This window comes from Trachurus japonicus, chromosome 13 (genome assembly GCF_045865225.1).
Source record: "Trachurus japonicus isolate A0001 chromosome 13, Traja_1.0".
NCBI classification, from domain to species: Eukaryota; Metazoa; Chordata; class Actinopteri; order Carangiformes; family Carangidae; genus Trachurus; species Trachurus japonicus.
Window position 1 is genome coordinate 24,665,924 of NC_140919.1, and position 26,803 is coordinate 24,692,726.

At 41.0% G+C, this 26,803-nt stretch overlaps 2 protein-coding genes and 4 non-coding genes across 7 annotated transcripts in view; 4 read left to right on the forward strand and 2 right to left on the reverse strand.

The window, feature by feature from the left end:
* Positions 1-30: 30 nt before the first annotated feature.
* Positions 31-6,307, reverse strand: p2ry2.1 (purinergic receptor P2Y2, tandem duplicate 1). The gene is made up of 5 exons (XM_085795519.1): positions 6,106-6,307; positions 3,650-3,997; positions 1,794-1,962; positions 1,151-1,496; positions 31-802 (listed from the first exon to the last, which is right to left on the reverse strand). The coding sequence occupies exons 2-5, from the start codon at positions 3,981-3,983 to the stop codon at positions 608-610; spliced, it is 1,044 nt and encodes a 347-aa protein (XP_085651645.1). The 5' UTR covers positions 3,984-3,997; positions 6,106-6,307; the 3' UTR covers positions 31-607.
* A 1,315-nt stretch (positions 6,308-7,622) lies between these two features.
* Positions 7,623-26,803, forward strand: part of fchsd2 (FCH and double SH3 domains 2) — a 61,272-nt gene continuing 42,091 nt past the window's right edge. The window contains exons 1-2 of one of the 2 annotated variants that reach the window (XM_085795525.1): positions 7,623-8,035; positions 13,744-13,841. In XM_085795525.1, coding sequence (XP_085651651.1) covers positions 8,015-8,035; positions 13,744-13,841 — 119 coding nt within the window. In that variant the 5' untranslated portion in view covers positions 7,623-8,014. The remainder of the gene's footprint in view (positions 8,036-13,743; positions 13,842-26,803) is intronic. The other variant, XM_085795524.1, reaches the window with a different exon arrangement.
* On the forward strand, positions 20,397-20,470 carry trnat-agu (transfer RNA threonine (anticodon AGU)). Its single transcript has one exon. It is a non-coding gene; the product is annotated as a tRNA-Thr (tRNA).
* On the forward strand, positions 21,225-21,298 carry trnat-agu (transfer RNA threonine (anticodon AGU)). The gene has a single exon. It is a non-coding gene; the product is annotated as a tRNA-Thr (tRNA).
* trnam-cau (transfer RNA methionine (anticodon CAU)) lies at positions 24,068-24,140 on the reverse strand. The gene has a single exon. It is a non-coding gene; the product is annotated as a tRNA-Met (tRNA).
* On the forward strand, positions 26,056-26,129 carry trnat-agu (transfer RNA threonine (anticodon AGU)). The gene has a single exon. It is a non-coding gene; the product is annotated as a tRNA-Thr (tRNA).

A 26,803-nucleotide genomic window follows, 5' to 3' on the forward strand; every position in this document is an offset into this window, starting at 1 on the left:
CACAGAATAGCTTTTTCAACATCCCCGGACAAATACAACTCCATCTTTCAATCCTTTGAAGGATTCAACATACATTTATAACCTGTTGTCATCATGAATGTGTCACCCATACATCTGGTCAAACAACTGCACTTCAGCTACTTTCATACATCCACTAGCTATACTAATCCTGTAGACCAAGAGAGGTGTACACGCAACACTTAAACTACTTAATGATGGAAATCTGAATTATACACTCTACCCTGAATTCTACACTCCTTAAATGAGTTATTCTAAGACTTATAACAGTTAAGTACAATTTTCAACAAGTGTTTCCCTGTTTTTTATATACTTGCAGTGCCATTTCGAAATAAATACTATGCATGTAAAGTTTTGTTTATATAAATGAAGTTCTTGAAGAAAAAAAATACTTGTATTTGTTTAGATAACTATATGTAAAGTTTAATTATGTCTTATTATGACTTATTCACAGATAGACTTGACCCTCAGAGGTCTAGTGCTCGCTAAACAGACAAATGGCATTTTTCAATGACAGTACTTATTGACAATAAGCATTGTATTGAGCCCCCACAACCTTTTCTACCTTTGTACCAAAATAGATATTGGATCAGAGGTGTGTAGTCAGGCTCTGCGACGCACTTTTGGATTTTGTTGTAGATGACTTGTTCTTCTTGGTGAGGTTACTGCGGACATCCTGCCCAGCCAGGAAGTAAAGGATGGGGTCCACGCAGCTGTTGGCGCTGGCAAAAGGTCGCGTGACCTTATAGGCAACACTGGCACCTTCCAGCAAATTACAGCTGACCTGATGAACATAAAAACATATGACATGCTGTGCTATTAATATTCAACTATAGATAGATGGGTAGATACAACTTTATTCACCCTGAAGGAAATTCTTCTGCCAGGATGCTCCAAAGGGAAATGTGCAAGGGAAATAAATAAATACAAAGAGGAAATATATGATAAAATATATCCTATAATATCTAAAACGATAAAACATACACTACACGTGCAAAGGGAGCACCCTAGGTAAAATACTGTGCTACATAATTTGAGTGCAATACATAATTTAAAAACGATATAGTGCAAAAGGGCCGAAACATAATAATGAAAAAAAAAAAAATTAGAATATAACATTGTTTGTCCTCACCTGTGCTGGATTGACCTGCCTTAGGTATCTGAAGGAGTAGTATAGACTTCGGGTGAGGTGGAAAGGCAGGAAGCAGAGCATGAACGTTGCCAACACTATGATAATCATCTTCACTGACTTCTGCTTGGATCGTCGCCCTGCCAGGCCTCCCCTCTCCCCGTTGACCCCCCCCTCAGACCCACAGCTTGGCTCCAGAAGCTTCCGCACCATCAGGCCATAGCACACCATCACCACCATGAAGGGAAGGGCAAACATGAGCACTGACACGACAGAGCTGTACACCAGGAAGTCATCAAAGAGCTCTGGGCTGGTGGTGTCGTAGCAGATCCGTTCAGTTTTCACATCCCTGGCAAAGAGGATAGCACACATTAGTTTGGGATAATTAAATGCAATTGCTGCCTCGTTTGGCACAGAGAAAGATAGGAGTGTTGAAACAAAGGCGATGAAATGTAAAACTTATCAGCTAGCAGCGTGTCCCATTAAGGCCACGCTGAGATGAGGTACTTGGCAAAACTTCACACACAAAAATCAATAGGCAGCAGTTTAACACAGACACTTTCAATAGAGTGAACAGGTAAGTACAGGGGAGATAAGGAGTAAAAGAAAGAGAAAGAAAGGAGACAGATATACCAATTTGAATCACCTAGTTCTGGAGAAGTAGAGAACCGGTGCCTGACAGAATAAAACAATGATCCACACTGCCAGAGACACCAGCCTGGCCCGACGAGCGCTGACCCAGTAGAGGGAGCGGACTGGATAGCAGATGCCAACAAACCGATGTAGACTGATACAGCACAGGAACAGTATGGAACCTACCAGGATGAGAAGAATATTTACTACTGTTGTATATGTTGAATCAGTTATATTTTATCACCTGACTGTCATAGCATATTGTTTTGTAACATAATTCGTTATATTGACAGTCCTTTGTGGAGTTTGCATGTTCTCTCTGGGTTCTCCAGCTCCCCCTCACCCCCCCCACAGTCCAAAGACATGCACATTAGGTTAATTGGTGACTCTAAAGTGCAGGTACAGTTGTGAATGTGAGTGTGTGAGGTTGTTTGTCTCTGCATGTCGGTCCTGTGATGGACTGCTGACCTGTCTAGAGTGTACCCCGCCCACGCCCAGTGTAAGCTGAGACTGTCTCCAGCCCAACCCGCAACTCTGCACGGGTAAGGTATTGGGGTATTGGTAATGTATAGACCATTGTTACAAACAGTTTGTCTCAAAGGCCTTTACATGGCATCATAACAACATCCTCTGCCCTTAGACTCTCACATCGACTGAGGAATAAATCCCAAGAAAACTCTTTTAACAGGGAAAAAATTGAAGAAACCTCAGGGTGAGCAACAGAGGAGGGATCCCTCACCCAGGACAAGAAAACAGTTCATAACACAGAATATGGAAAAACATGGAAATGGTTAAAGCAGAAGTAAGCGGAATATTTGTGTTTATATAAGTCTTAAATAGTTATATCTTCCGACAGCAATCACTTTTATAGAGTGTTTGGTCTTAGACATGGGTCTGTCAGTCACTCTGCTCTGCTGTAAGCCGAGGAGAAAACTTTCCTTGTATCCTACAACCTTTATCCAATGAGGAGAGAGAACGGCATAAAGGGGCGGTCCTCTCTGTGTGTGCAGCCAAGGGATGCGCGTGAATGTGGTGACGTAGGGACGAGGGCGGGGACTGCTAACTCCATCGGCTGACAGGAAGTTAGCCAAAACGACCGGATCGCTTACTTCTGCTTTAACAAGAGCTGATGAAGGCAGCTTCTGTTGGGAGGGAAGGCAGGGAGATCATTGAAGATTTAATGGGAGAACTGGATGGCAGAGAAGGAGGGCAGGCCGGTTTAACAGCAGGATAAATGTATTGTATTGCTTTGCACTGCATTCTACTGTACTGTTAAATATTGTGGCGTTGTATTATCTCTTGCTCCCGCACTCACTTGAAGCTCTTTTATTGTTAAGTCAAAGTTTTGGTCTATTGACTTTCATCAAATATTGGTCCTGATGAAGGTCAATAGACCGAAACGTTGACTTAACAATAAAAGAGCTTCAAGTGAGTGCGAGGAGCAAGTGTTGATTTTTTATGTTGAACCTGACCAGGGATCTGTTCCCAGCACCACCCTAAAGGAGAATGTGCATGCTGATTAAGCCTTGATTATATTATCTCTTAACAGACTTTGTCGTATTGTATCATTTCGGTACATTACCATTATGTACCTATTGTACGATATCTCGATGTATCATATCATAAAATATTAAATCTTATCTTTATCTGTCATATTGTGTCATATTGCACTGTATCATGTCATCTTGTGAAGCTCTGTAACTGAAAGTCCTTATTTTTTATACGTTCTATCGAATATCGAATATCAGACATTTTTATTGTAATTTGTATTATATCAAATCACCATGTGGTTATACTGCCATATCTGTTACATACAGTTTGTGTGGGTATGTATGTGTCGTATGGGTGTGTGCCATGTCAAAATCTCACCGTATAAATTGGCATAAAACAGGAATCGTATAAGCTTGCACAGCGGCTCGCTGAAGGGCCAGTCGTTCTCATCAGCGTAGTAATAGATGAGGAAGGGCAGAGTGAAGATGTAGAGTGTGTCGCACATCGTCAGGTTGAACATGTAGATCGTGGATGGCTTCCAGCGCTTTGTGCGGAACACAATCACATACAACGCTGTGGCATTAAGTGCAAGGCCAATAACAAAGACCAGGGCATAGCTGACAGGAAGGAGAATATATTTAAAGTCTTCGTTAAATTCACAGTAGTCACTGCGATTGCTGTGGTTCGTCTTGTTGTTGGCAAAGGCAGCCATCTCTGTGGAAACACCTGGGGGAAGAAAAGAAAGGATAAAGAACAAAGTTTAGGGCTGGATTATAAAATTAAATGCAGCGTCATATCACCCCATTTGTTCAAATAGCCATCATTTGAACCAAGTTACAGCTATCCATTCAGAAATACAGAGTGTGGTAATGAGGCACTTCACTTGTAAGAAAGTGAATGGATGGTCCAAACCATTCCCTTTGGCATGCCTAAGCAGCACAGTCATATGTCATGCTGTTCTCCGGTATAATTGAGTAGCCCATTGTGATTTTGCAATCAAATTTATACAATTCCACTTATAGCCTGAGTCATCCCATTTTAATGCTGATGTGCATTTTTTAGGAAGCAAATTGTTTCAATACCGACTTCCCTTAATCCCCTTTTTTTCTTTCTGAGTGGTTGAGTAAATGAGAGAAGAACTGCGAGAGATTGAGAGGATACTTAAATGATATCACCCATATTACATCTGATTAGAACAAGCTATCCTAAGCCACTTTTCTGGCTGAATACATGAATCAGTGCAAGTGAGCGTACAAAATGTGTTTGTGTGTTACAGCTTGTGCTGTTCCACCCCCTGGCCCAGCAGGTTTATCAAGTGATTCACAACAACATCTTGACACCTGTGGGATTTTGTCCAACTTTATATTCTCTTACCCCTCCTCCCCAAAAGACAAAAACTAAACAGAACAAAAAGTATTTTTTTTAACAAATTGGAACTGCAGATTTGTGTGACAGCATTTTTTTTTGTTTGAAGTGCAGTTATGTTCTCACAGAAAACAGCACTCATTCTGGCACACTGTGTTAAGAGTTTCCAAAACCTCTCAGCAGCGAGAGGGAGTGACACAGGAGTAACTCTTTAACTCAAACCAGACCCTGTTTTGAGACCCTGTTCAAATGTTTCCCTCCGTCTTACTCGCTGGTATGCGTGCTACACTGCACTCTTCCTTGACCTCAGTGCATTTTTCTGCTCATCTGTAAATCTGTATACCTGTAAACTCGAGTTGAAACGTGTCATGTAACATTGGAAAATGACATGCCTCCACACCTTTACATGCAAAGTTGCCAAACTTACTTGTTTCTCAGTTCACAGGCGAACAAAAACATTGCATGTTACTTGCTCTGTACGCTTCGTTTTATCCCCTTTTTTTCCCTCCTCAAAACAGCTCCAAGTTAAATCTAATATATAACAGATGTCAGACAGAGCAGCCTTTTGTAGTCCCCGCAAATATCCCTTACTTGCTGTGTACATGCTGAGTCCATGCTTACTTCTTATAATGTAAATATTCATGATTCATCACAAAAAAGACAAAAACCCCAAGAAAAAATAAAATTACTTACACTGTGTGAGTGTTATTTGCCTTTTAAAGACTTTCCTAAGTGGATCATCCTATGTTTTGTATCCTCGCTCTCATAGTTCTCCCAGTTTATGGCTGATTGCCCAAGCCAGATACTTGTGAGTGAGCGTGTCTACTCTAAAGTGTCTCGGTGTGTGCATGTCTGACAAGCTGGAGCCTGCACACTGGAGGTGAGCAGTTGGAGCCTGGGGCTTACTGTCCGTTTGACTATCTAGTCAAATGGACACACAGCAAAACAAGGCTGTCACCAGCTCGGCCCCCGCAAATATTTACTTTTTTGTTTCGTCAACTCAAAAAGACATTGTTCAACACTATTTCAGTATAACAATGGCTAATAAATGTAATAATAACTATGATAAGTTTAGGCCTATATCATTTTAACAATTACATTTTACTCTTCATTATAGTATGGCTCTCAAAAGGGTGGGGAAAATCAAAACAATTTCTTATTACAACTGACTGTTCATTTATTCTTTCTACCACCTGTGCATAAAAATAGAAATGTTTTTTGAGAGCAGATAAATCTTACTACAAACAACCCACAGCTATTAGCAAATGGTTTCCCAAGCAAGGAGTGTTACATTTAACATTCCTGTCATGTAATGAGAGTACTTTGTTAAAATGTTTGTATCAACAGTGATTTCATATGAAAAAAACAAAACACAATATACATTAAATGTGTAACAATCCTTGCATTTCACACGAATTGAGACATAATGAATTTACTGCAATACACTTCACTGTAAAAGATCTTCTTACCTCTGTTAGGCCAAAGAAATACAGATGCTCCTATGTCAAATCACAAGCGAAATCATAAACCATAAACATCTTGGCAGCATCCTAACAAAGCAATCCAATCCAACAATGACTGACGGCCATTTTCTTCTGTGCTGCTTGCAGAAAGTTATGTGTGTGGGCGTAAGAGAGATGCATTTGTTTTCTTTGAATGTGTGTGTGTGTGTGTGCGTGTGCACGTGTTTGAGTGTGCTTGTGTTACTTTAAAGTGTGTTACACTCAGAAGGAAGGTGAGAAAGAGTACTTAATGGCTTACCTGCTCCAGAAACGGTGTGTATTAATCATTACATAGCCCTTAACCTTAACCTTGGCTATGGCACGTAGGAGGCATGAAGTAAGATACTTGCCCTTCCAGCAACTTCATTAAGTGTTGCCAAAATTCAAGCTTCTTGGGGTAAGGGGTTGAGGGTCACACATTATTACCACTCACTTGTTTTTGTGTAAGACATTGCCACTTTGAAACTTGCCAACCATACAACAATCATTTGCAATCTGGCACCAGCAGTGTGAGCTCTTGTATTTCTGGGCCACAATAACATTGATTTCATTTCGTCCCATCAGCAACAAGTACGACGCAACCTTGAGAGGTTTATTAAAATTCCTATACTACACTGGTCGACCAAGCTTTATGATCTATCTACTGAATTATATACAGCACAAATATTTCAATACCTGATTAATTTTAAACCATGGACATTCACACCCAACATACACAAACTGAAGACTGTATAAAACCAGCTGCTGCTGGTGCCAACTCATTACAAGGATTTCAGACACCCTGCATTGTAAAGTATTCCTTCGATTGTTCACTCAGCATCCACTTCACCTCATGAACCCAGTGACTCCATTTTTACCCTTCCTGTCCCTGATATCCCACAGATTAAAAAAAAGTACAGATAGTTAATTTTAGAAGGATACATTACACATAAGTAATTTAGATTATGTGATTTATCATTGTATTTTATTGATGTTAGATGACATCAGAATTTGAGCTGAAGCTATAGCCTATTTTTTAATAATTAGGCTATAGGCTATATAGATTTTAAATAAAATGTTCAATATGCATTTTAGTTGTTTTCATTTCTCTCACGTATTTCCGTTTTTAATTGTTTTTTGTCCCACTCCATGATCGATTTTTCTTTGATCGACTGCGGTTTCTTGTTGCTATGCAGGTCTGCAGGACGCAGCCTCCTCGGCTCGCGTCATGCCAGGCTGTCTGCCTTTCCTCCTTCAGAGAAGAAACAACGATGCTTTGTGGTCAACAGCTGAAGCTATTAGTCGCTATCATTTCTGCTCTCGTATTTTGGTTTGAAACTGCTTGGACTCGGTGTTAATCGGGCGTATAGTGGGCAGAACAAAAAAAAAAGAAAAAGAAAAAAAGGATGTCTCTGCTCCTGATGTGTGCGTGTTTTTTTAAGCACAAACGAAGTGCAGTCCCGGTTCCCGCCACACAGAGGCGCCGTTGAGCTGTGTTTATGAAGGGGGATCCCTGTTAATACCACCCCATCCCTTCCCTCTGCTTTTTTCTCTCCTCTGTCTGTTTGCTCCCCTACTTCACAACACAGTACAGTACACACCACAGTCCTCTAGTAGTGGCAGCAGCCAACACAAGTGTGTGCGGTCTCTTCCTCGCAGCGTCAGTTTCTGCCTCTGTATAAAAAACTAGGCATTTATCATCAATCATGGCCGCCGGAGTACAAATCTAACTCCCGTTTTTCCTCCCTTGTCGTCAAGAGGGGAGGATTTTTTTTTTTTTTTTTTTTTTTAATTTTTGTTGGAGGAAACACATTATTAGTCCCACACTGATTTGGATTTCCTCTTGGAATTACAATACCTCTCACAAGGGAAATACCATTCATGTCAATACTCCAAAATGCAGCCGCCGCCGAGGAAGGTGAGTGATTTCCAGAGTCCGTTATGTCTAAGCTGGGCTGTACAGACAATGACAGATAACAGTGTAGTAACCTTACATGCGGATATTGTGTTTTTTTTTTTTTTTTACTAACCACGCGGACAGCGTCCAGCAATGAAGGCTTTAGACAAATTAAAATGTGTGTGTGGGGAAAGACATTTGCTAGCCAACAGTAGCAGCGTTTGCTAGCTAGGTTAGGTTGTAACCTAGTGACATTAATATGCATCTGTCCAGCCGTTGGATCGTCAACCATCAAACGTCAAATAACGTTAGCTTAAGAACGCTACGTAAGCTAACATGAGGCGTTTAAGTACTTAAGGAAAATGGCATTTGTAAATAAGAATGATATTGTGGTTGTCTTTTCTCTCTTTCTTTTTTTAATACGTCCTGTTGTAGACGCAACTTTAAATGAATAGGAAAAACAGAATTTGCACATTAACTTGTGGCATTAACGTTAAAGCTAGTACAGGCAATGTGGTGTATGTAGCATTAGAGGTTATTTTGTTCCTTTTATACATCGTGAAGCTGCGACCGTGAATCCCCCCCAGACAGCAGCACAGCCAGAGCTGTCGTTTCTTTCTCCACGTTGAGATGCTTCTACTTGGTGTCAAGACAAGACCATCCGTGGTCACATCATCATCACACAGGCTGAGCTGACAAAAGCAACACACACACACACACACACACACACACACACACACACACACACACACACACACACACACACACACACACACACACACACACACACACACTGAGGAGGCATGTTATCGATTCTGTATGGGATGAGAGGTGGACAGTCCCCTATAGCTTGGTACCCTGTGTGTGTGTGTGTGTTTGTGTGCGCGCGTGTTTGTGTGTTGTTACCGGTCCATTGGTTTCTATGAGTGTGTAAGTGAGTGTGTGTGTGTGTGTGTGTTGTCCTGAAATAGATGCATGAGAGCCAATTACCCTGCTGTGAACCTCTGCAGCAGTTTTCTCTTAATTACCACATATTCCCTCTGTACCATTTATGCTCTGGGTTTCTAGACACAGACTGGCCTTGAACATGTCATGTCATGTCTGGAAAATAAACACACACACACACGCACACGCACAGAGGTACAGGTCCTGTCATTAAAAAGGCTGTAGAGACCAGTATGATTGTCTGGTTCCATTCTCTATGATCAAATGCACCATTTGAGTCATATTAATCCTGTAAGATCTCATTTGTCAGCTGTCAGTGTTTTTCCCCATTCAGTTTGCCATGAGAATTCATCAGAGAATAAAACAGAAATTACAAAATACTGATGTGTTAACCCCCTGCTGCCAATGTGGCTGACACACTCAGTATAGCCTACACAACACCACAGACAGTGTATCAGGATTTGGCTGCTGGATACTAATCATTTCTCTCCCAGCATTACACATACAGCTGTCTCTCATATATTTGTTTTATACAGTTTAAATGTAAAAGTGGTGCAGCTGGGAGATTGAAAAAGGAGAATCCCTGCAACAGACATTTGAATTTGAATGGTATAGCCTAGTGTACAAAATTTACATTTCCAGACACAAAGACTGAGGAAAACGCAATAGCAAAAGACGCAAGAATACCAAAACCAATCAAATCTATGCATGCAAGTATAAATATTGTTTATATATCGCTTAGGTAAATCATTTCTTGTCAGCACCTAAACACAGTTAGTTGTCAGTCTTCTCGTATGCACTTTACAGGTAAGATGTCGACATCAATATGCATTTTACTGTTTAGGTTACATTATAGTAGGCTCCACTTTTATAACAGTATTATAGTGCTACCTGCTGCATCAGCTGTGATAACACCAGCTCAACCCTTTTCCTTCAACATTAACTAACTAATATACTGAATTTCTCTTTCACTGTGCCACATAATTAACTTGTCTACGTCCAATCTATTTCAGCGTTGCGTTCGTCTTCCTGTCACTGACCGTCTGTCTCAGTCTCAGTCTCGCCATCTTCTTTTCTCTCCTTCTTTACTCTTCCTCACACTTCACATTACCCTCCTCTTCTCACAAACACAACCTCCCCTCAACCACTCTTCCTCTCACTTTGTCTCCCCATCTCCCTGTCAGCCCTTTACCCCCCTCCACCCCCCCTCCTTCTCCCTGTGGTTTCCTATGAGTGATAGAAGGTGAAATCAAGTGAAGTCATTTTGCCCTGATAATGTAATGAACCACTCCCTCCTTATCTTCAAAGACACAGCACATGAAAGAAAGGAGCACTGCACTGTGTGTGTGTGTGTGTGTGTGTGTGCGTGTGCCAGTTTTGTGCACGTTACGTTGTTGATTGTTTTGTCTGAAGAGAACAGTCATGAATTTGCCCACTGTTTCTCTGGTGAATAGCCGATGGAATTCACCCGACAATACACAATGACCTTCACAGTGACTCCGTGTGTGTTGGCAGGAGGTGTGTGGGTATGTGTGTGTGTATGGTTACAGTAAGGGTGAGCTCTTTGTCTGTTTTTGTACAAGACATTGTGAGTGTGTGTACAGATTACAGCCCCTGGTCTGACCGCCCCAAATTTATTTTAGTTACTGTGATACAGTTTTCATCTCTTCCCCCTAACATGCATGCACTCAGTCACCTCTCGCTGCAAAATGCCTCCTCCAGCCAGAATCTCCAAAAGACTCACACAAGCCTGATGCTGATTGTTCATGTTGACGGATTACTGATGGGAGAGTTTGTTGAGTTGAATCTATAGCTGAGTGCAGTAAAGATAGAAGACAGGTGATTGGCAGATAGGTAGATTGATGGGAGGTTAAATTGTTTATGTAGGCCACAATCAAATCAAATCAAATCAATCTTTATTGCAGACACAATAACTGGTTTATATCAACAAAAAATAATTGACTCAGAAGGGGATTTATTTTTTTAGACTGAGAAGATTCAACTACAAAACAATCAGAACTTCAGTTAATCCCAGTTGGACAGTCCAGTCTTTTTGAAAAATCCTTGACTTTGCCCACGAGACGTGACATATTAATTTAATCTGAAAAATCAGTTAACAATAATGATATTTGTCAGTTCTTACCAGTGCATATGCATCATGCATTCAGTAAGCTTAAATGGGAGATGGAAGTAGAGTGGGGTGATACTGATGTCATGACATATTTGAATCGTTACCTGAGTGTTACTACAATTGCTAAAATGGGAGGATTTGTCACTCTTTGGTGATGTGTGTCATTTTTAAAGGTCACATATTGTGCAAAGTGATATGTCTTTTTGGATTACAAAGCAGGACTAGACTCCACATAATAGGGTAAGTGTACCTATTAAGCCCACCAAATCTGCTTTTCAGCCATTTTTAATATATACCACCCCAATTTAAGTGAAAACATTTTAGTTCAAATGATAGTCTATTGTCTAATTTGAAGTGTCAATCGTTCATTTATAGCAATTTTTATTGTTTTTATTGTTTAATTTGTCAAAATATACCAAAAATCTGGCATGGGCTTAATGGGTACCTAATGTACCCTTTAAGCCCATGGGTGTTCCAAATAAGCCCACTTCATGATTTGTTGATAAATACATATATATATTTAAAAATCTTAAAAATCCAAACTTATTCTATTAAAATATGTAATCTCTTAGCTCTCAATAGCTATTTTCATTTTGTCTCCACTCCTCTCCTCGGCCCTGTAAACGGCATTTGAAATAGGCATGATCGGCCTATTTGCTGTGTTGTCAACACAGAAAAAGCTAAACTTACAACATGTCTTCTTTGGAATGTAGCCAAAAAACTATTCATGAACAAAATAAAAATTTGAATGGAAATTACTCTTCGGTACTTAAGCTTTCAATATCTGTTGTCATTTTGTCTGTATCTCTATCCTACATTATACAATTGGCAATTACATTTGGCCAAATTTTCTGGTCCAGCCAGCTGGTTGAAAGTGTTTTAATCTAGATTTCTGAAGACCCAATGACTGAGAGAAAGACAGTTTCCTGGTTCAATACTATTTTATGGATAATAAATTAATCAATTTCAGTATTTACAACTAAACAAATAACTTTTTAAACATAAAAACACAGCTTAAATAGAAACAATGAATAAAATGAATGAATTGGCCGATGCAATATCACTAATATTTAAATTTGGGTATTTAATTATCTGAATTATGAAGCTGATTGATTAGGTGAGGTCAAACTTAGGCAGGAAAGTGGTTCAAAGGTCAAAAGGAAGAAACTCTCCATTGAAACACAGCCAGTGGGCTTAATGGGAGCAGGTGGGCTTAAAGGGAACATCAGTGAATTACTGGTTAAAAATCAGAATATTTTTATTCTACACACATGGCATTTAAAAACAACTACATGACATGAATCTATATAAGCTGCACTAACATAACATGAAAAGTATTAATTGATCATGTATTTAAGTAATTAGCTATACTCATTTACATCTGCCCTAAATGGTGTGATTTTTTTGCTACTGTCCCCTTTAAGCCCACTTGGTAAAAATGTTAATTAAAAAATAAATAAAGATAAATATTCATATGTATTATCAATTTAACAATAAAATAGGATATTCTGCATACAAAAATGTAAACTATCCATGTTTATCATGCTTTATGTCATGGCAATGAACAATGCTATGCAGTGGCTGTGTGCAGTGGCATGTGGGCTGTTTGCTAGCATGCTAAAATGCATATTTTGAATTCAAAAGAAAAACTATTTCTAATTCTAGAAAAATTCTAACACATGTTTTATTTAAAGCACTAATCTCTTAAATTTTGGTAACAAATGAGTTCTTAGCTAAAGTCGGAGTAGAAATATGGAATAAATATTGTTTTTTCAGGGCATCAAAATCACTGAAGTTTTTTTGCAACTTCTTCGGGAGCAGCAGGCACATGTCACACATATGCTTCGATAACTCAAGATTGACAAATCTGATTTGCTTAGAATAAAAAGTATAATTTATGTAACAAGCTGCTTCATTGGAAGAACCATGAACCAGCAAAAATGGTGATGTAGTTTTTTTTTAATTTGACTCAGAAGTCACAAGTGGGCTTATATGGTACGTGGGCTTAATAGGTACACTTACCCTACTGTGTGAAAGTATTAAAGCGCTCAGTCTACAGGGCTGAACTGTTCTTACTAGAGCTCCAGAGGGAAGACTGAGAGGGAGTTGTAAAATTGAATTGAGAGGGTTTTTGGTTCTTAAAATGACAACGATATATCCTTGGATATCCCTGGATATCGAATCTTCAAATGGAAAGATGGAAAGAAAAAAGACATTACAAGATGTCACCTTGTTGGGCTCTTCTTTTAAAAATCCAAGGTCAACATTATGAATTTGGAATTTCATATGCTAAACATTTAATCCAAGAATAATCAACAGATTATCTGATAAAGAAAGTAATTGTTAGCGACTGTCCTGTTGGATAGTGATGCTGCATTTGTGACATTGGTGTTTGACTTTTGGTGATTCCATGCAACATTGAATGTGGTCACTCAGGGGGAAAATTCTGATTAATTGGTAATGTATAGAACAGATGGTAACTAGTTTTATATCTCATCACTGATACTTGATGAATATATCAGCATGGAAAGACAGATGATTAATTCCAGTGTTGGGTTCTCTCTGTAGATGAAATGATGTGAGTTGGAAGATAAGTGACATGTTTGCAGAGCAGAGGGATGAATAAATGACAAATTCTTTTCAATTCCTGCAGGTCAAAGTGACTCAGGAGCTGAAAAACACACACACGGAGCAGATGACAAGACTGCACTTTAAACACCAGACCGAATGTGACCTGCTGGAAGACATGAGGTATGAACTGCTCTGCTCTCTCTCTGGGTCACTCACGTACTCTCTCTGACACAGTCTTGATCTCGTCCTCTGCAAAAGAACTGAGGAATGTGCTGACCAGCTGCCAGATGATTTGAAATCTAGTCATCATTGCTGACTGCATGCGCACATGAACACGGCCATGCACGATGAGAGAGAGAGAGTGAGAGAGAGAAATGAGTGAGGGAGGAGTGACATGAGTGAAAAAAAAGGAGGAGGGGTATTGTCATATTTCAGTTTTTTGAGAAGGACAAAGGGTCGGGAAAATGACGAAGGAATTTCCTGCTTCCCTCTTCCTGCTCTTCCAACTCCTTCGTTTCTTTCTTTCTCCCTTTCTTATTTTCCAAATTTCAATCTGTATCTCAGTCTGTCATCTTTTCCTTCTCCCTCAGTTCCATTTTTTTTCCTTCTGTCTCCTTTGCTCCGACTATCTTTTTTATCTGCCTCCCTAGCTCTCCTTTTCATTTTGGCTCTGCTCTGTTTACTCATGACGTGCAAGTCTGGCACTTGTCCCTTTTGGATTTGGCAATGGGAGGAAATCCTAGTTCCTTCACACGCTCTCATTTTCTGTGTTGACTAAGCATTGATTATTTATGACAGCAAACTCGCTAATACTTTCATGCTTCTATCGCTGTTTTCCTCCCTGTTTCTAATTTTCATGCTTTCTCTACCTCTTCTCTCTCTCTCAGAGACTTTTCTCTCCTTCTACTGCTTTCACTCTTGGGGGCAGCTCCAGCTGTTTGAGAACAGATTGCCTCGTTGCTGCTGGGTTTTGGAGAGCGAACAAGGGCCTGGTCTCACTTGTGGGACAGGGGGGAGAGCCAGTTAAGCATATGCAACCACAATGTGTTAGTAGTTCTTTCAGTCAGGAAGGGATGGAGCAACAAGCCAGTGGGTAGAGATCTCCATGTTGACTTTGTCACCCTCATGGTTGAACGATGCTGCCTGCAGTCTTTTCTCTGTATGTCCCTCTAGCCTTTAATGTTTTGTAATAATTTCTGATATTTCTGACTCTCATGATCAAAAGAAAATCAAGAGCAGCAGGGTGGTGCAGTGATTAGGGAGGCTGCCTTTGATTGGAAGTCCTGGACTCAAGCTCCTGCAGCAACAAGCATCTGCTTTGTTGACGTGTCCTTGAGCAAGGCACTGACGGACCAGTGTTTTTTTCTCTAGCTGATGTGTCACTCATCTAACTTATCGGAGAAGATCAGAGGGGTTAGGGATATCGGTAATTCACATCAGCAAGCAAGATGGCCTTTCAGTACGTGCTTACTCTGACCTCTTTTGCCATTGTCAGATCCAGCTGTTTTTTAAAGCAGTACAGTGCCTGAGGTGCTGAAAGAGCAGCAGCTGGCTAAGCTGCAAACTGTTTTCATCAATACCAGTGAAATAACTTGTGTGTTGAATGGACATCAGAAACTTTCCAGTATAAGGCTACAGAAATGTGGAGCAAGAAAAAGTGATATTGTTTTTATCTATATCGATTAGTTCCCTTTTTGCCCTTAAGCATCTTATTAAGATAGAATTGAGCGGGATCTGATGCATCGCATGTACCACATACTTATTTCCTTTTGAGTGAAGAAACTGCACCTATCCTTTGAAATAGAGAAGTGATGACTGCCTCTGTTTAGAGTTTTGTATTTCAGTTGTTGTCTGTCCAAATGTGATGAGAAAGGATAAGGTGCTCAGACAAATAGGTCAATTAAATAATCATTTGACTTGATTAGTCAATCAACAGACATACTGTATGTGTCAATAGTTTTGCTCAGCAGCTCAGGGTTCCAACTTTCAACTGCATTGTGAACCAAATATTTTGTGTTACTTTTGACCTGTTGCTCAGACAAAATCAGACATGTAAGGATGTCTGCATTGGACCAGGAAACAATAGTTTTGTTTTTCCATAAAGACTCAGTGACTCACTGTTGCAGTGCTGGATGGCAAAGCAAACCAATACTTGATGAAAACTTTAAAAACTCTTTCTCTTTAAAACAAGTGCATCCCCAGTTGACTGTATTGTTCATAGTTCAGCGGTGGTTTCCACAGAAAGAAGCATTTGTTGAACTTTCCCCACCCAGGGTCAAGAAACAGACTGGATATCTGCAGTAATTATGCCTGCAGATATACAGTGAATTGACTACAGTCTAGAGAGCTCACTGACTACACAACATTTTGAATAATGCTTATTAATGCTCATTGTAAAAAAGCTCATTTAATGGAATTGGGCTGCGACTAAAACTCTGAATTTGCTTGTATGGACTGAATTTGCCCGGCTAGATCTTTGCTAAGGTTCTGACAATTAAATAACCTCCAAAAAAATCATTTTTAAAATAGCTGGAGCCTGCAGGCCATATAATGAAACATACTTAGTTGAAAAGCACACAATTCCCTGCGTAAAGCCTACAGTAGATTTTAACTCTTAAATCCCAAAAGCTGCTCTGAGGTTATTTACCCTAATTAATCCACAGGCTGACTTTAATCAAAGCACACAGTAGCCACAGTTACACATATGCAAGTTGCTTTAGCTATAATGAATTCAGCTATTCAGCTACTCCTTCAGCCAATTGTCCAAGAAGCGAAAGGTAAAGAAGCAAAGAATGAAAGAGAAAAGAAAGAGCACCACGCAGATAGAAAGACATAAAGGAAGAAAGAGAAAGGGTGGCGTCTTTAATCCTCTGAGACTGCATTTTAGCTGAACTGGTTTTAGGAGAGAGGATAAGAGAGAGAGAGAGGAGAAAACTACGGCGGGTTGGTGGACTCAGGGAGTCAACTTGGTGTCCTCAATCCAGCTAAATCCCCCATACCCTTATGTCTGCCTCAACAGCAACACACACACACACACACACACACACACACACACACACACACACACACACACACACACTGATCATTAAATAGTCAAGCCTCATACAGACCTGTTTAGTGACGTTGACCTACCTTTCATGTGCTCACTGACCCTAACTGTTGCTGTATAAGATATAAGATATTTTTAACTAAACAATGCAGCAATGACAGCTCCAAGTACTGCTATCTTCTCATATTAGTTTTATCTGTGGATTTAGATCAGTTAATACAACTGAACTGCACAAAAGGCTATCATCATTGCACAATACTTTGCCCTGCAGCTCTGTGGGAAAATGCTGTGGTGTGCCTTCACAACGGTGTATCATCCTGTGACCTATACTCAAGTTGTCCTGTAGACAGGTTGTGATGTCAAATGTCACAACATGGCAGAATACGAAAAGTTGAAGCTGCAAAGAGCGTCATTACTAATGGAGACGAGGCGAGACAACAAAGTGTCACTTTATGTATCCCATGCCTGAACTAGACGGGAGGCGACTGACCCAAAATGTGGGCCTTTATGTGATTTTAGGAATTTATACCTCCTCCCCTCCACACACACCTCCTTTCTGTGTTTTGTGTGGAAGATTTGCATGGAATAAATGAAATTTGTGTCTCACTCAAATTTATTGACCAAATCCTGGGAATTATCTGCAGATATCATTAAAACATAATGGGTTTTCATGCTGAGTAGCTAGATGAGCCTCCCCAATTTGAACCTCGAATGCTATCATTAATGATTTTCTCTGAAGCCTGCATAATTTAGGAAGAGGAGGAACTGGAATTCAGGGATTCATTTGGAAACAAAAGACCCGGATTAATGCAATGCTGATTCACACCCAGCTAATGTAATTAGGCGGCCTCTGTAATTGGTGGAATGACAGTGCAGACAACTTCTGGTATTATTCTCAAGCACAAGAGGATGAGAGGATGGCATAAAAGCTTCTTTTTGTCTCAAAATGAGAAAAGGTGATCTTCAAGCATTATTTATGTAAGAGAAGATTTATTTATATAAAGGATGATATAATAAAAGGATGACAATTATATATGAGAATTCCACATCTTGAGCACATAGTTTTAGGGTAGTTAGTATTGTTGTTTTGGAACTGTGTTATCCTCCAAGGATTTTCCAGTATCTAATATTGTATAATATTAATTTCTGAGTAACCAAAAAATAATCCAGCTGTGATGCATTTTAATGTAGCACACTTAAAATAGCTTTTCTCATTACCAGTGCGATCACGTTTTGTTTAAAGGCGGCACAAGATCTACGTAACTGACTCGATATTTGGTTGCGTATTTAGACAGTGTTTCTGTTTGTGATTGTCAGTTATCTGTGTGCCACAGCAGCAGTTTCAGGATTTGTATAATAGAACACACAATGCTTAATTAATTTCGGTCCCTGTCAGAACAATGTCAGCAGATACAAATTTCCTCTGATTAATTAACCATGACAGGGCACTAAGCAGTCTGTCAGCGTAGGAGCTTTATTCTGTGACAGATGCTACTCTTATTATAATCTCAAAAAACTGTGACATCTACCAACTCTGACTGCAAACAGCATTTCTGTTTGAGAAACTTCTTTGTCTTTGTGTCTCCATAGAGCGCTCTTTGACTTCCCTTTGTCAGAAACCGCAGCTGATCAGAGTGATGTCGTAGCAACACTCCTTAATTTAGACTGAGAGGGAGTTGTTTCTTTTATCTCTTGGTCAACTCTTTCTGCTCCTGTTTTTATTTCTCACAGCATGATAATGAGGATCTGGTGCTGGGATTCTCTTTTTCATTTGACCTCCACCACATGAAGTCAAAGCATCAGGCTTTTTGCATCAGATAGGATATTACTTAACAACCCTGGTTTAAGCCTAATGTTGTCATAACTTCAAACTATGCAGAGTCTCTTCTTTTTTTGTGCCAAAGTGAGCAGCCTACAGAGAGCTGTCACTAAAATTTATCTCAGTACTTCTGTCTCTTTCTCTTTTAGTGTGTGGAGATTTAAGATTATTGCATCCTGAATGATTGGGAGAAGCTTTCACATTAATATGAAATGTTCTAAGTTTTTACAACCAGAATCTGAATGTCCGGATGCCATTCTGTATCGCTTAGGCTCAGTTTTTAGGGTTTAGAAAGCAGTGTTTTCCCGGGGCTTCCCAGGCTTTTGCAAGTGTCCATGGAAAAAGAAAGAACTGGTGGGATGGGTTTGGAATGAAGTTAATGCCTTCAACACTGGCATACAGCTGCTTAAAGGATTAACAAATAGTAGTGGGAATTTAGATTTCCTTAATTATAACATTTACTTACATCTTTTCATTGCTCACAACTTATTGATTGTCTTGTATTATTTTTTTCCCCACGTGTGCCTGCTCAATCTTGGAGTGCACTGCTGAGAATCTGCTCTTATTATGCTTTGTGGTGATCACGCAGTGTGAAAACATGACCACCCTCCTCCGCCTCTGTCTCCGTCTATGACTCATGTTGCTTATCCTGTTGTGACTGATCTCAGTCTGTGTCCTGTAAACCATTGATCTTAGCTCTTTTCCCATGTTTGATCATTCCCTCTCTCTGCCTTTCAACCCATTGCCCCCTTTGCCCTCAACACACACACACACACACACACACACACACACACACACACACACACACACACACACACACACAGACAGAGAGAGACAAACACAAATACACATGGACAGTACACACTTAATGTCCACTCTCAAAGCACTTAAGTATTTCCTGTCAGACACACACTCATCTGCAAGTCTGGCCAGGATCTTTCTTCCATTTGTCTTCATGCGCAGCTGATGCTGACACTGCTTTTTGACTCGTGCACTGTACACTTACAAATTTATACACATGATGGACAGGCAGAGTGGTGGGGTAGAGTGAGAGAGGAAAAAGAAAGAGGAGCGCAGAAAGAAAGGGCAAGAAAGTGCAGATAGCCGAAGAGGAAGAGATAAGGGAGGGAAGGGAGACATAAATGTGGAAGTAGAGGTTTAAGGGTAGATAGAAATAGACTGTTGGAAGAATAAATGAAGAGAGAATAAAGCATAGGGGTGAAGATGAATGTTCAGTCACACATTAAGTAAATTATATCCCACAGTGACACAATTGTGATGATTGGTCTGTTTATTTTCATTCTGTCTTAAGAAACTCCCACCACCACACAAGCATGCGGTGTGGATGTGCAATATCTCTAGCTGGTAATTGGGTTGCCATGTTTATGTATGAGGTCTCTGCTGGTGTGTGTGTAACCATGGCAGCATGAAAAGCCTAGACATGTCCAACAATCCCAGAGAGGATGTGTGTTTGTCAGTGTGTGTCTATGTGTGCACTGGTGTTAACTTGAGTTACATGTTCCAGAGCCCTTTACCAGTACAAATGTATACAGCAGTATTATGCTGAAGCAAAAAAGGCCAATTTCTGGGGGATTTGCATGAACGTGTTGGAGTGTCGGCATTCATATTTGCGTTTTGGTGACAGAACCATATTTAACATTTCTCATTTTGTTTTCGCATACTATTTTTTCATTTAATTACTTCAGAATTGAGACATCAGCTATTCAATCATTTTTCTTCAACTTTTTAAAAAATTTAGTTCCAAGTTAGTCAGCTCAGAGGAATGAAATCTTACAGTAAATACTTATTCACCTAAACTCGGAATACGGAAAAGGCTGTGATGCACACTATTTTAGTGTAGGTAGGAGGCGCTGTGGCTTAGTTGGTTAAAGCGCCTGTCTAGTAAACAGGAGATCCTGGGTTCGAATCCCAGCAGTGCCTTTTCTGAAGGCGGCACTATGCTTGTATCAAAACTGTAAGAAGGCTGTTATAGTGTCATTTCCACAACAACTCTCAAAGCTCTTCCATGATTAGCAGCAAGGCTCCAGAAAGTGTTAGTAGATGCTTGACCAGGGAAACCTTACAAAAGAATTGAACCATAAGCACTGTGGCTTGAGCTTTGTAAGACTCTCCTTTCAGGCATAGTGACAGATCACGGTCATATCAAGTTAACATCATATTAATAAAGATTTGACAATTTCAAATGAAAGGTGGACACTATGGAAAGTACACATCTGGCAACTCTTAATTGTCCACAGGTGTAAAGGTGTAAGGGTTTTAAATATGTTCAGTTCATCACATAAGTGCAGTGGGATTAGATCGATTGCGGTAAAAGATGTTTTATAGAATAGTCAGTCTTTCAATGTGGCTAGGGTGCATTGTGTACACGCTGCTAAAAGATTGTAGGCACATGTGGCCCTGACCTCCTCTGAATTAAGATTGCTCTGTCTGGTTTTTAAAGCATTCGTTTTGAGGTAATTCAATGAAACATATTGCCTGTTATAGAAACTGCTGGTTGCCAGTGTTTGTATGTCCTTGCCATTCTTGTTAACATAAAATCCCAGGAAGGCTTTAAGTGAATTTCTTCAGATGACAAATAACATGACAGCTCTAAGTTTCATACTCCTCTCTCTGTTCTGTCTCTGTTGACCAAGGTCCATGTGGTCTATGGCAGCGTGATTTCAGGCTGCCCAGTGGCGCTGTGGCTTAGTTGGTTAAAGCGCCTGTCTAGTAAACAGGAGATCCTGAGTTCGAATCTCAGCAGTGCCTTTTCTAAAGCCCAGTATATGAGTGTAGTAGCATTATTGTAAAAGGATTCACACCTCGGCTAAATAACTGTATGCCATTTCACCCAGAGGCTCTGATTAGCAAATTTGACCAGCAGTGGAAAGAAGCCACTTATGGCGCTTTCCACTACACAGTCATGGCACGGCACGGTAAAGGTGCTTAATTTCCACTGCAGCTGAGTTCTCTAGTTCCTCCTCAGCGAGGGCGGGGTTGTCGCGGGGACGATCGTCGGGCCACATTGTCCCTCTCTCTCTTTTTCGTTCCTCTCGTCAGCTCCAAACTCACTCGTCTGCACCCCGATTACGGAACACAGCGTGGTTTTCCACACAGCAGTCATTTAACTCAGGTGAAGTCTCGTTACAGATCAGTGCCGCTGTGTTTTTGAAATTTCCGGGTTTGATTCTCATGTCGGACATCGCGCTCGCACTCTTCCAGTGTCGACGCTCTGTCCAATCAGTGGAAGGCAGTCGGCTGACGTCACGTTTTAGTATCGCTTCAGCTCGCTTGGAACCAGGGCCAAGGAGGTACTAAAATAGTACCTGGTACCAGGTACTAGGGCTAGTGGAAAAGCCAAATCGCCTGTCTAGTAAACAGGAGATCCTGGGTTTGAATGCCAGCTGTGCTTTTTTCCTAATGGCCAACACTTAAGTGTAAGGATTTGTTCCAATTGTACATCTTGGGAATTTAGTGAAATTGGGCACAAATCTTCACTTCCTCTCAAGGATAAACTAAGTCAGTTTGACAAAGCACTGGCCAGCAGTGCAAAACACCTTACTGGGCATTCATAGCCATTTGACCTAGAGGCTCTGATGGAAAACTCAACTGGCAGTTGAAAGAGGTCAAAGTGGCTTTATACTAATAGTGAGTTCACCTGCATTAAAAAAAACAATGTGCACCAAATAATTGCTGTGGTATCAGATTGTCATTATAATATTGGCAGCTGTGTGGCGCTGTGGCTTAGTTGGTTAAAGCGCCTGTCGAATCCCAGCAGTGCCTTTTCTAAGGGCTGCACTATGCTAGTATCCAGAAGAAGGTGTATTTGTCTGGGAAGACGTTTCGTCTCTTATCCAAGGGGCTTCATCAGTTCGTACGCAACAAGTCCCACTAGTCCGCACCAGCTAGACGTGATAATGGGTGTTTGTACTAGTTGTACATTAGGTACAGGAACATTTGTGTGGCAGAGATGATTGTGATTGCTGCCCTTTAAGGGAAATTAAAGTTTGGAACTGAGCACACACATCATCAACAACAAAACGAACGAGACGTTTAATGCTTTGAGTCGAGGGACAGTTTTGATTTCCAAGTTTTCACATTCACACAATTGTCTCTTCATTAAGGATACCGTTGTAAAGCAGTGAGACTTTGTTATTTATTTGACAGCTCACACAAATGTTGTTCATTTTTGTTTTGAAATACTAACATTTACCACTTCACCTCATAGTCATCATAGTCTAGGTCAGTGATTTTCAACCACTGTGCCGCGGCACACTAGTGTGCCGTGAGCTTTCGCCAGGTGTGCCGTGGAAAATCACCAAATTTAACTTAATTGATCCAAACTAGTGATGCAAATTTTGATTTTTTTTTTCAGACCGATAACCGACGCTCATAGGCGATTATAACCGTTAACGAGTGAGATTCAGCACTCCATCGAGTGTCTTTGACTAGGCTCGTGCCGACCGGCCAGTCTCATTTTGTTTGCTTTTTATTTTTATAACACACGCGCGCTGCTCCCGCTGTGCTGCAGCTCATCCACGCCAGAACAGCGGAGCGCTCCTCATCTGTGCAGCTGCAGGTGAGTGACGGGGAGCCGGCTGAGAGCCCCTCCTTTTTATTTTAGGGGCACCGTCCTTATTCGTATTCACTCGGTTTTCCACACACACACACGTCATTTTAAACATGTGTGTGTGTCTCGTGTGACAGACGCAACGGTCAAATATGTATAGACGGACGAGCAACAACAATCATCATTTAATTATTTTATTTTGAAAATTGACCGGATTCTCTCGCCTTTTCTGTGCCCGACTTCCTGTCTGGTACGACCTGGTCTATCCAGCTTGACAGACGGCGCTCTCGCTCGCGGCTTGCGTGAAAAATATAACTGAACCGATCTGAAGCGCTGCAGGCGCGCGCACTGCGCTCCACAGCGCGAGATGTGCGACCAGGCAGAGTGAAGCACGCGTTGCAGGTTGCACTCAGAGTTTGTTCTGACTTTCTATCACAGGGAGTGCACAGCATAAGTTTAAGTCCTCTCATGTTTGCTGTGAAATATGGCTGAAGGCACGAGTGGAAGTGTGCACGTGTTGACAAGCTCCCATGAGTTGATTGACAGCTAAAAAAAAAAAGGAAAAAAAAGGCTTTGTTGAGCATCTGTGTCTGCAATAGTGACTGTCTGGCAGAGTTGGCTAATAAAATAGGACTTTTTTTTATGTCAATGAGTGTAGTGGCAGAAGCCTGCACAGTGACCATTACTGAGTCAGAACAAACTAACTACACTGTAAGAGACAAAATGTGTATTATATTTACTGCATTAGGCTGCACTGTGTCATTTTCTAACATTTTTGGTTAGTGGTGTGCCGCGGGATTTTTTTAATGAACAAAGTGTGCCGTGGCTCAAAAAAGGTTGAAAAACCTAGACTCTAGGTTTTTTTCTTTTTTGCTACTTTGTGTCAAGTCCTTTTAGTGTTTTCACTGGCCTGTGAAGACAGTGGTTGTATTTGCTGAGGGGGGTTTGGGAGAGAATCTTAAAAGACCTGCCCCGTGTGAGGCTCGAACTCACGACCTTCAGATTATGAGACTGACGCGCTGCCTACTGCGCCAACGAGGCCTGCACAGCTGAGCTCACATGTGGAGTTTAGACAGCAGACTCACTACAGAAGGGCGGTGGTGTGTGTGTGTGTGTGTGATTGGAGGAGGGAGAGTGTCATGTTTCAGCTGACATGTACAGGGGTGGAGTTAAACACTAAGCATGTGCTCCAGCCTCTTGCAGGAGATAATACTGCAGTTGAATGCGTCTCTCTGTGCAGGATTAAAAAGACAGGTTCAGCCATTAAGAATTTGAAGCCATTACACCCAGAAATCGAAAGCAGCCTCTGTTTACAAAAGACAGACTGAACACAGCAGCTTTTACACAAAACGATGCCTTGGGAAACATTTGACAAGAAGCACTGCCCTATTTGTTTGGGCTGTAATTAGCATAGAGAGAATTTGCAGTAATTATGCTGTCTACGCTTACAAGTGTTGTCTTCCTTTCTGCATCTTCTACCACTATGTCCCTTCCCGGTTGTTGTTGCTTAATTGTAGCTGCTAGGTTTCCTCGCATAGTCTGTTGTGTGGAGTTTATTTTAAACAGCTCTGATTGGGTGTGCTGAAGTTTCAATGGAATTCAGTACTGCTGTTTAATATGTTTTTATTATAAACACACACAGGATTTATCGTTGAGTACATACTGTATATTCTATGTTGCTTTAATAGATGATTTAAACACCGCCTTAGAAAATGGCTGAGAGCGACTGCATTTCCAAAAGAGTTTAAAGAAACCAATGTTAGTAAATCCCACAGCCATGTTGAATTACAGTCACACCCTGCAAATCAAATACTGCTCTCTGCTTTCAGGTTGTGGTAGATATTTTCATTGTGGGTGAGAACCAGTGTCTGGGGTCATTAAAATGCTCTCTTGCTTTACATACATGTTCAAATGGCTCACCATAATCCAGCTCTGAAAACAAATAGACTTGAGCGATTTTTTGATAATAATTGGCAGTTGTTCAGTCAGGATTTCCACATCTCTGTCGTGCTTTTATGACACTCAATCTAGATTTCAGTCTATAGTGTCTGCCAAATCCATTCATGCCCTGGTAGTCTGCCCAATCCTGTGTTTATTGTTACTCAAATAATACAGATCTTAGGTCAGACAAAGTCACTTTCACAAAAACCAAAGCTGTTTAACAAAACCTGCACACGTGACTCAGTTTGGAGCTCACGTGTGGACTAGTAAATTGAATTTATGAACATGTGCATAAACAATTTGTTAAAATTAAGTATTTTCTCTTGCATAGCTCACGCCACCAAACATTTTAAATGTGAAAACACTTCTCATCTACACTTGTAAAAGACCCCGTTCAGACCTGGCATTGACATGCATCTTCAAAGATCCAATCACAAGTCGTCAGCTCTAAGTACATTTGTTCACACCTGGATTTAAAATGCGTTCCAACATGGGTCTCGATGGACCATGTGTGATTGGATCTCACTCCCTCACTTTATATGCAAGCAAATGCTGTGTGTTGTCGGGCGGGGTTGAATGAATGAATGAATGAATGCACTATGCTCAAGTTTTAACAATCAATGAAGAGTTTCATCCATTTTAAATATGTTCAGTTCATCACATAAGTGCAGTGGGATTAGATCGATTGCGGTAAAAGACGTTTTCTAAAATAGTCAGTCTTTCAATGTGGCTAGGGTGCATTGTGTACACGCTGCTAAAAGATTGCTCTGTCTGATTTTTAAAGCATTCGTTTTGAGGTAATTCAAACATATTGCCTTTATAGAAACTGTTGGTTGCCAGTGTTTGTATGTCCATGCCATTCTTGCTACATGAAATCCCAGGAAGGCTTTTAAGTGAATTTCTTCAGATGACAAATAACATGACAGCTCTAAGTTTCATACTCCTCTCTCTGTTCTCTGTCTCTGCTGACCAAGGTCCATGTGGTCTATGGCAGCGTCATTTCAGGCTTCCCAGTGGCGCTGTGGCTTAGTTGGTTAAAGCGCCTGTCTAGTAAACAGGAGATCCTGGGTTCGAATCCCAGCAGTGCCTTTTCATTAGATCTGACCAGGTACTCCCATGGTGGCAATTTGCAAACAGCAGGGAAGTAACAGGAAAATCAAGGAACTGTCTAGAAGAATAAAGCCGTTTTCCCACTAAAATTAGCGGGTCGATGCGGGTCGACCCGCTAACAATCAGCATTTGGCCCCTTTCCCATTGACCAAAATGAGCCGAGTCTGACAGAGCATAAACCAGTCGCCTCGCTCTCATCCGCGGTGCAAGAGACACGCACAGTCATGCCACAGCCGCCCACCGCGGAGTGTCCGTCCGCCGAGGCAGACGAGGTGTCTGGCTGACCTGGAGCACCAGGACCGCGGAGGACAGCGAGTCTGCTGCGGCCATGTGACGGACGTCCGCGGCACAACACGTCAGTTAAACAGACTGTGGCTTCTTTTCTTTTTTTCAATCGTTTTTGGTCAGTGTTCTTTGATCTTTTGATCCCAGTCTCGGATGAGAGCAGAGCAGAGCGGAGCAGAGCTTTGTTTTGGTAGGCTACGTGATATGAGACGCGACCAGCGAGATGACGTGGCGTCACGTAACGTTCAGCGTCATCACGTAAGCGGGTTGACCCGGGTCTGGCGTTCCCACTGCAAGCCGATCGGAGCCGAGCCGATTAAAGGCGATTTTAACCCGCGTCGCTTGCCGAGTCGTTTGACCCGCGTCGA